The sequence below is a fragment of the Benincasa hispida genome, chromosome 5 (genome assembly GCF_027475165.1).
Source record: "Benincasa hispida cultivar pf3 chromosome 5, pf3_genome.v1.1, whole genome shotgun sequence".
Taxonomy (NCBI): domain Eukaryota; kingdom Viridiplantae; phylum Streptophyta; class Magnoliopsida; order Cucurbitales; family Cucurbitaceae; genus Benincasa; species Benincasa hispida.
Window position 1 is genome coordinate 58618458 of NC_143482.1, and position 9952 is coordinate 58628409.

At 29.7% G+C, this 9952-nt stretch overlaps 1 protein-coding gene across 1 annotated transcript; it reads right to left on the minus strand.

Annotated features, from left to right (window-relative positions):
* Window positions 1-2797: 2797 nt before the first annotated feature.
* Window positions 2798-7213, minus strand: GPAT9 (glycerol-3-phosphate acyltransferase 9). Its single transcript, XM_039032771.2, has 11 exons — window positions 6768-7213; window positions 6572-6629; window positions 6260-6378; window positions 5774-5873; window positions 5439-5534; window positions 5232-5328; window positions 4915-5002; window positions 4723-4819; window positions 4535-4620; window positions 3510-3629; window positions 2798-3376 (listed from the first exon to the last, which is right to left on the minus strand). The coding sequence occupies exons 1-11, from the start codon at window positions 6884-6886 to the stop codon at window positions 3229-3231; spliced, it is 1128 nt and encodes a 375-aa protein (XP_038888699.1). The 5' UTR covers window positions 6887-7213; the 3' UTR covers window positions 2798-3228.
* Window positions 7214-9952: the final 2739 nt, after the last annotated feature.

The following is a 9952-nucleotide window of genomic DNA, read 5'->3' on the forward strand; positions in this document are numbered from 1 at the left end:
ATATTATAGTGTATTTAATTAATATTTAAATTTGATATTGGTTTAAATTTATAATCTTAATTAAAAAGAGAAATTATTTTCAATAACAAAACTATTGAAAATTATTATTGAAAATCTTTACAAATAATAGCAAAATATCACAATCTGTGATAAACCATAATAGACTATTAGTTATGTCTGTTATGATACAAATAGATATAAATAGTAGTTTATCGCGATTTATCGCAGATAGACAATAAAATTTTGCTATATTTATAAATATTTTGGTTTATTTCCTATATTTGAAAACAACATTTATTTTAATATTGTCAAAAGTTCAGAATAAATTATTTTTAATATGGTTTAAATATAACCAAATTAAAAAAAAAAATTGTGTTTTTCATATTTTTTTTTATTTTCAATTCACTAACAAAAATATGTTAAAGTTATCATTAATTTAAAACAAAATATATTTGGTAGATTTTTTTTAAAAAAAATTACTACATGAAAGATGAAATATATATTTAATTTGTATATGACTAAGATTAAATTGAATATATATATATATATAAAAGTTTGAATAAGTCTAATTTGTAAATTAAATACTTTTTTAATATGATTAATCTAAAATCAAATATTATTTTGCTAATTTAGTTTAGAAGTTTGTAATTTCAGTTATTTTTTCAAAAAAATTATTATTATTATTATTTTGTTTTCATCAATTTTAAAATCGAACTTTCAAATTATAATTTTTCTTTTGTGATTTGATAGAGTTGTTTCTAAATAAAGAAAAATAAATCAAAATATTTATAAATAGAGCAAAATATCACAGGTCCATCAGTGATAGATATTGATAAACTATTATCATCTAATACTGATAAACTACTATCATCCATCACTGATAGACACTGATAGATATCTATCGATGTCTATCACTCATAGATTATAACATTTTGCTATATTTGAAAAAATTCCATATTTTGACATTTAAAATAATTTTCCAATTTGATATTTTAGTTTTAATAATTAAGCAAGAAAGGATTTACATAATTTATTATTCATTTTTTTTTTTACATAAATAAGTTAAAAATAAAGGTGAATTTAGAGCTTTGACCCTAATGTAAAATGATCAATTTTAAGAGAAATTTTCACAGATAGAAAAATATCAAACTATTTACAGAAACAGCAAAAAAAACAACTTCTATCAACGTTTATCAATAATAGACTTGTATCAGTTTTCTATCACTATAGTATCAATGATAAACTTTTATCGTTTTCTATCATTGATAAACACTAATAAACTTCTATCATCTATCAATGATAGACTTCTATCAGTTTCTATCACTAATAGACACTGATAGTCAATAGACTTTTATGAACACCTATTAGTGATAGACTTGTATCAGTTTCTATCACTCGTAATATCAGTGATAAATTTGTCTTAGTTTTTATCACTGATAGGCATTCATTTTTATTGGCCTCCAATAAAGAAGATTAAATTTTACTATTTTGTGTAAATAAATATTTTTTTTTTCATTTTTTAAAAATCCCCTCATTTTATTTACTCACCTTATATTATTTTAATCAATAAATTTGGGTGAAATGAAAAGGAAATAACTTTTTTTTAATATGCATAATTAAAAAAAATAAAATTGTTGATTTTACCATGTTTGATGATAAAAATGTTGTATGTGACCATTAAAGTGGAATCAAATATTTTTATGATTCGTTGTAGACATGGTTAAACATAAGTACATTACATGTGATAAAGCAAAAGTACAAAAACATAAAGAAATTCACAAACTATAGATTTATAAAATGTTGTAGATATACAATATCTACATATATTAATATTCACATTGTAATTGTTGTTTAAAAGTATTTGAAATGTTAAATATACAAAAAATGAGAAGCTGCGGAAAAAATGAAAAAAAAAATTAATTAATTAATCATAGTAATCACACAACAACTAATAAATAAATATTAAAGTTTATTCCTACACTTAAGAATAAAGGAAAAAGATGCAGAAAATAATCTGAGATAAATTAAAATAAGATGTTTGACAATCTTAATTGAAGAAAAAAAAGGGAGAAAAAAGGTCTTCCAAAACCTCACGGATTTGTCACAAAAGTTAGTGAAAAACTAATTTAAATGATAAAATTGCTAAAAATATTTATAAATAATAATAAAATATCTGCATCTATTTAAATCGAGATAGACCACAGATAGAAATAAACAATGAAATTTTACTATATTTATAAATATTTTGATTCATTTTCCTATAATTAAAAACAACTCAACATTAATCCTCATTTTATAATTGGCCATATTTCATTAGATTTTTTTTCCGTCATCTATCAAACTCTAAATTTGGCTATTCGTTTCAATTTCCCTAAATTTTTCAAAACAAAAAATCCATTTTTTATCAGTAAATAAAAATCCATTTATAAACCAATTAAAACCCTAAACTTTTTAAACATCTAACTATATTGAGTAAATTTAAACCTTAAAGTTTATATTAATTTATACCCTCACCCTCCGTTCCCTTTCAATTAAACATCACATAAAGACTTATCATTTTGCCAATTAAATCTATAAAATTTTAGAAGCAAACTAATTTTAATTCTTAGAATTTCCTTCGAATATGAATCGTTCATACCGTTAATCTTACATTTGAAGAGATCTACTCACAGAATAAGTGTACCTTTTAATTTAACCCCTGAATTACAGTTTCCTTTTACTCATATTCCTCACCCTAAATCCAAAACCCTAACATAGAATGGCGAAACGTCACTGTTTGGCGTTAGTTCTGACATTGTTTTTGTCTCACAAAACCATTTCAGTTGACAAATAATAGTTCGTCTAGAACATATTTGAATTCAACTAAAAAAGAAAGAACCTATTTAAACACTTCAAAACATCCAACAGCAACAAAACTTAGGGTAATGCAGAGCAAAACCAGGAAGCCCATTACAGAACCACAAAGCACAAGATAAAACTCCAATGAAGAGATGTACTCAAAGGAAGGTTTTGTGCAAGAATTGATGCTTGCTTAAAAGACCTAAAACAATCCATGGCATTCTATAATTTACGTAACTACACGATTCTATCCCATCCCTGAAAGAAGATTCCTACTCACCTGCCGTCCTCAACGGTTCTTCGAATGAACTCTAGCCAAATAATTAGGCTTCAGGCAGGAACCTGGCTTCCAATGGTAAATGTAGTTTGAAGACTAGATACTGACAGACATCACTTATTGTCCAATAGCTGCAGCACTGACTCCGCAAAGCTTTGTTGTTTACGTTCTCGGTATTTTGGGCTCGGACGGGAGTGCTTCAAATATCCATCCCATGGAACCTTCTTAAGACCTGCACGAGCACATATTATGTCCCTGACCCTGTTAAAATAAAATAACAAGCAAAATTAGAGCAGCCTAAGGCCAGTTGAACAAGAAAAGTTAATGGAAAGATTTTATTCTGATAGTGATAGAAGAACTGCTATGTAGCATTGCAGGTGGGAACTAAGGTTACCTCTCTGCAAACTCGATGGGTGTTTCTCCAGGCTTCAAAACTTGGGGTTCCAGGTACCAAACATCACAAACAACAGCCCAAGAGGTCATAAGCTGCAGCAGATGCATAGTGAATGACTGCCTGCAAAACGTTACACAGTCCGGGAATCATCTACCTGATATAACAACCAATTCCATGCTAATGCATAACAAACCTAAATACCTGATTAAAGTCATGCACTAACATGCGCAAAAATACCACCATTGACAGACAAATACACTAAACTCTGGCAAATTCCATATCAATCAAATTATTTCTAGCCAAAAAGTGTAAATTCACAAAGTTACTTAGAAAGAGAACACCAGGATGAAACTGTGAGACTAGATGAACCAAAACGATCTAACAAGGGAAGATGCTTGTTTTGAAATATCCATAGAATTCTTTACAACCGAAGTTAAGCGAGGAGAGCTTTAACCACGTTAAACTATAACAAACCAAGGTCTAGCATATTTGAAACGAACTCAGGTCTAAGCATGACTATAATTTATTTCCTGATGGAAAACTTTATTGCAATGCAAAAAACCCCATGACACCAACACCTTTTCTATCGAGCATGAGCATAAGCATATTAGCTAAGCTATCAGCATTTGTGGTTTCTTTAGGGTGGTATCAGTTTTTCTTTTCTTTTCTTTTCCATTTTTTTAATTTTAATTTATTTTTTCTGAAAGTTGTTTAGAATGATATTTTCTGTTTATGCTTCATTCTATTTGACTTACATCTTTATCAACGTTTAGCAAATTAGGTTACCAAGCACAAACAATAATATTTACCATTGCACGCGAGCATCACTTTTAAAACCAACAAAATACAGTTTTGTTCATTTTCTTGAAGTTGCCTAACTAAACAAAACATTTGTCAAACATGTTTTTAGAAATTTGAAAAGAATTTTCAGTCACTTACCTCGATTATCAAACAGGAATAAAGTATCTATCAACAAAAACTAATCAAATAACACATGTAATATTCCTCCACAAAAAGCTCCTTACTTCCTGCTGTTCCAAAAAGCATCGACGAAAATTTTGTTGTATTTGATTGCAATTGGGCAAACAGAGCAGCCAAGTTCAAATGCACCCTGAAATCATATGGTAAATCAAATAAATAAAATAGGCAACCTCAGCAAACTAGATAAAGCAAAAACTGGATTGATAAATAGCCTATTGGCCTTGAACAATACCTTCTTGAACATAACAGAGTAGTGGTTATTTACACAAGTTCCTTCAGGAAATATAAGAAGAGGATTGTTGTCAGCCCCTAGAACGTGGTCATTTAACCTAAAAGAGAAGAAGTTTCAATAATCATTCCACATTTCCACTAACAACCAGTATTTATTGTAATTCTTGTGCTCTTGTTGTACGGTGACACTTACTTCTTTGCAACAATCTCACGGTCCTTCAACTCTGTACGGTTGAACCATATACATCCTATACTCTCCAATATAGTGCTTTGCAACAGGCCTTCAACAACATATAACATAAAGGAAGTTACAATATGAAGACGATTATGGCCTTTCCTGATTACTCATTATGTCTACGATTCGTAATTGTAATAACTGATAGAAACGAAGACAAATATGTCTACTCATTATTAATAGCAAGCATGCCTCTCTCAAGCTTCCATTACTCCATACTTATTCCTACAACCTAAATCTTCAGTTCACATATTTTGCATAATAAATACACTCACCAACCCACCCAGGGTGCTTTTGCATAATAACAGCAAAGGCAGTCATTTGCTCCAAGACTATGAAATCAATCATGGAAGTGTGGTTGGCCACAAAAACCTACACAACGAGGAATGAGAAGAAAAACAATATAGAGAATGATGCTCGACATCTTGAAAAGGGGAAATATGTTAATACATTGGCCAAATGTTATCTAAAATCCCAAACACCTGTTTTGGTCTGATGCTAGGCCTTGGCCCATGATACTTAACAACCCCAGTCCAAGATGCAACAAAGAAGCTGCAAATCAACTCCACCAAAAACCTCTGACAAGGAAATATACAATATTATAATCATTACACAAAAGAATTCTTAACTACCATGCTAACAAGAACAAGATAAGTACATTATTAGGCAAGAAATTTTGAGGGTAGGAGATCAAACAATTGACCATTAAGATGTTAATTAATAAGTGTCTTATCCATTACGTTATGCTCAGATTAGTGTACAAGATATATATAAATAAAAGAATAAGCACACAAGATATATAATTGAGCATTCACACCTCTAACTTAGCTCTCAGCTTAGGTTGCCCTTTCAGAAGTAAATTCACTGGAATGAATGTTGAAAGGAAAATTATCCATCCTATTGTCAATATGAGAACCCTGTACCATTAGGTCAACAAAACATAAACAAAGAATGAAAGTTAGTTCCTATAACTTGAAGTGACCATGTCATTATCAGACCAATGCTGCATGTAAAAAATAATAATAATAATGCCAAAATATTAAATCATCGATTAACCCAAAAGCTTAAGCTGATAGGTGAAAGTAAGTTTAATATTATATCATCTAACACTCCTCGCACTTGTGGCCTTGAAATATGTAGAAGACCTAACAAGTGGAAATTAATATTAACTGGGGAGTAAATAATATTGAAGGGATTTGAACACATGACCTCCTAGATTACCTACTCCAATACCACATTATTCACCGATTGACCTAAAAGCTTAAGTCAATGGGTGAAGGTAAACAACACAAAACAAGCTAACCTCGCCGGGAAGAGAACTAGATACCGAATCACCACTCCACAGCACCACAAAGGGAACAAGTAAATATTCCAATTCCATGGCTCTGGTGGATTTGATTTGAAACACCGAGTAAACGAATCCTACGCATTCATCATCAAAACAACAAATTAAAAACAACAATTTTTAAAGATAACTGGAGGGGAACTTTCACCTCTCAAAGAATTCACTTCCAGGACGAAAAGGGAAAAGCAAATAGACCTGAAAATAATAACCCCACTTTCGCTATGATGAAAATGATAAAAGAATTGAAAACAACGAAAAGGGAAAGCTTACATCAACAATAGCACCAGCAGCCTCGGTAAGAGTCGGCGAAATATCAAGCAAATCACGCCTAACAAGCAAAAACAAGTTAATAAGCTAATCAAATCTCTCGGAAATGGCAAAAAAACGAATCGGGGTAGCATGATACGAGAAGAAAAAACACGAAACAATATGAAATTGAAGAAACAGAGAGAAAAGGGGAGATCACAGGCGGAGCTTGGCAGTGGGTTCTTGGATAGAGGATCCGGAAGGCAAGTAATCTTCGATATTGGGGCGATCCAAGTCCAATTCAGAGGCGGAGGAGTTGAGAGGAGCAGCACCACTCATAATTGGTGGCTTTGAGAATCTGATTGAAATCTGGATGTGGGTTTCCTCCTATCTGCTTCTTCTTCTTCTTCTTCTTCTTCTTGGCGTTGATTGTGAGGTCTGAGATTTGGTTGAGCTGTGGGTTTGGTTTTGTATTTGTGTAATGTTTCGTTCGGTGGTTTCAGTTACTCGTATTTCTCAACACGCACAAATTTGATGGGTCCTCTCCTCTTTCTTCCTTTCTCCTCTTTACATTTTTCATCTCCACACACATACTTTCCCAGGGTGCCTCTTTTATGGTACGCTTCTAAATTCTTAACTAGACGTCCCGGAGAATTCGAACTTTTGACTTTTAATAAAGAAGTAGTAAATCAAAATAGAAGGGATAAAAATATGATCTTTAATCCATTGAAAATTTTGAAACTTTGGAATAATTGTACGATAAACCTCATTTTTAATCTAAAATAGAATATGTTCCATTTTTTAAAATTAAAACTCGAGTTTTTCTTTTTACCTTTTGTTTGTTCATCATCAACAAAAATTAACCAAAAAAAACTTTTGTAACAATTAGGTGTGTAGTCGTGTTGTGAACATGAGTATGGCCGAATTCTAAAATATATTATCAGCCTTTGAGACTTTAGGTTAATGTTTATATAAATTTAATATATTTTGTCACATAATCAACCAGTAATGCTGATGCCATTTTTTCATCAGTAAACTAAGTTAAGAGATCTTTTTGTAAAAAAGAAAAAAAAAAAGCTAAGAGACTATTTAATTCTTTTTTTCCAAACCCAAAAGACTAATAATGTCTATTTTACACTTTCAAAGACCAAACATATACCAAGATTTTGAATCAATTTTGTTACTTATAAAAAAAACATTCTTATGGTTTTTTAATAATGATAAGTTTACCTAGATTTGTAAATATAAACATATGTCCAACTATCATACACACATGTAAATTAACTAAGAGATTAGAAGTTTAACTTCTCCATCTGCATATATTGTTGAAGTAAAATATATAAAGATTTAAATCTTATCTTGGTCTCTGAACTTTAAATCTTATACTATTTCAGTCCCTAAACTTTTAAACACGCCTATTTTAGTCCTTGAACTTTTAAAAAGTGCTTAATTTCTCTGTCGTTAAGATTCTGTTAACTTTTTAACAAAAACTAGAGGTGGCTTATATTTTTTTATGATTATGATGCCAAATAAATTAATCACCCTAAAAGTTCCAGGATTTTAAATGTGAATTAAAGGGTAAATCGGTTTTTTAGGGAGAACGCAACCATCGCTGTAATGACCCAAATTCAGGAGGGATACATGAATGAGCCGGTATCACATTCGAATGATAGAGATCCTGAGGACATAAAAGTATGGTTAAGAAAGGCTTAAAAGAATTGAAAGTTACTACTTATACCAACAAGATGTACCTTCCTTTTCGGTGGTTTGAGGATAAAGCATACTGAAAGTACCTGTGTTGGTTTGTGATGACAACTTTTACTTCTAACCCGTGTTGGTTTGTGGGGACAACTTTTACTTCAAAAAAAAAGTATTCAAGACAAGGGAGGATGACGTCGCAGGGGAATGTCGGGGTCATTAGGGGGCCGAATCATAGGAACTCCAAATTCCGAATCCTGGGCCTGAGACGTTACAATCACTTTGTCTTCTTAGATTTTAAGATTTTAGTAGTTCACTTTGCCTTCCAGATTTTAGTTTGAGGTATTTTCTCTGTTCCTATCCTTTCCTTCTCTCTTTTTTTAGTTATGTGATTCATTGAGGTAATATTTATTTGCAATTGTTAACAAGAACTTAACTCAACCTATATGTGTTGAGGACCTAGAGGTCTATGGTTCAAATTTTCCACCCTCAATTTGTATTAAAAAAATTATTTGCAATTTCTTAGAGTTTATTTTTTTATATGGGTTGTATTTATTTGCATTTTTTAAGTTTATTTTACCTTGTGATGGGATGTTTTATTATTGCGTTTAAAAGTAAAAGTTCTCATGAATACATAGAAAATAAAAATGTTGTTGATTGAGAAAAAAAATTAAATGAAAAATGGATAGATCTCTACAAAAACATCTTCTACACGAATATACTAGTTCTATTATATTTTAATTCTACTCTATTTTTTTCTGATTTGCTTCGAGATTCCAATTGGGAGAAAAAACAGTAGGGCTTATAGCTTTTTTTTTTTTTTTTTGACATAAAAAACAGTAAAACTTAAATCACTAATAATTAAAAAAATATATATGAAAAATTACGTTTTTTTGTTGACATAAAAGATCTATAGCTAGACCTAGGATGATTAACTTATTTGGCATCCTATTTATCAAAAAAATATGGGCCACCTCAACTAAAAAGTTAACAGAATTTTAATGGCAGAGATCAAATTAAGCAGTTTTTAAAAGTTTAGAGGCTAAAATAAATATTTTTTAAAGTTTAGAGATCAAAATAGTTAAGATTTAAAGTTCAGAGACCAAAATAATATTTAAACCATATATAAAATAAATTAGTTATTAATAACATACTAAATGAATCTAATTAACAAATTTATTTATTGGGATGCATACTTTAATTAGAAATCTATTAAATGTATTTAATTAATTAAAGTAATTTAGTACAAATTTTTTTTAACAATTATACTTTAATATTAAATTAAACTTGAAATTTTATGTCATTAATGCATGTAATACAAAATTTATAAAATCAGTAGATATTAAAATATTTTTATTTTTATAAAAAATTATAGCATCCTTAGGTAGAACAAAACATAACAATTTGTTATTCTTAAAATAATTTTTGTTAGATATATTATTCTCGACATCTATTATTTATGGGCATAAAATGAAACCTTTAATCTAACCATGCCTTGGCGTATATGAGTTTTTAATATTCTGGTAAAATACTATATTTATTCGTATACTATGATTTTTCCTTTTAAAATAATTTTTCATTGTTTTTAACTAGACGTCATTATTGAGTAATTCTGACATGTTTTGAATTATAAATCTCGTGGTCAGTAATACACTCACATGTAAATTAAGCCATATTCAATTTAACAGTAATTATGACATGGTTGAT

Coding starts and splice junctions, on each gene's coding strand:
- GPAT9 (XM_039032771.2), bottom strand. CDS start 6,886: ATGAGTGGTGCTGCTCCTCTCAACTCCTCCGCCTCTGAATTGGACTTG. Junction 5,874..6,259: donor CTAGTTCTCTTCCCGGCGAG/GTTAGCTTGTTT, acceptor CTAATGGTACAG/GGTTCTCATATTGACAATAG. Junction 5,003..5,231: donor AAAGCACCCTGGGTGGGTTG/GTGAGTGTATTT, acceptor ATGTTGTTGAAG/GCCTGTTGCAAAGCACTATA.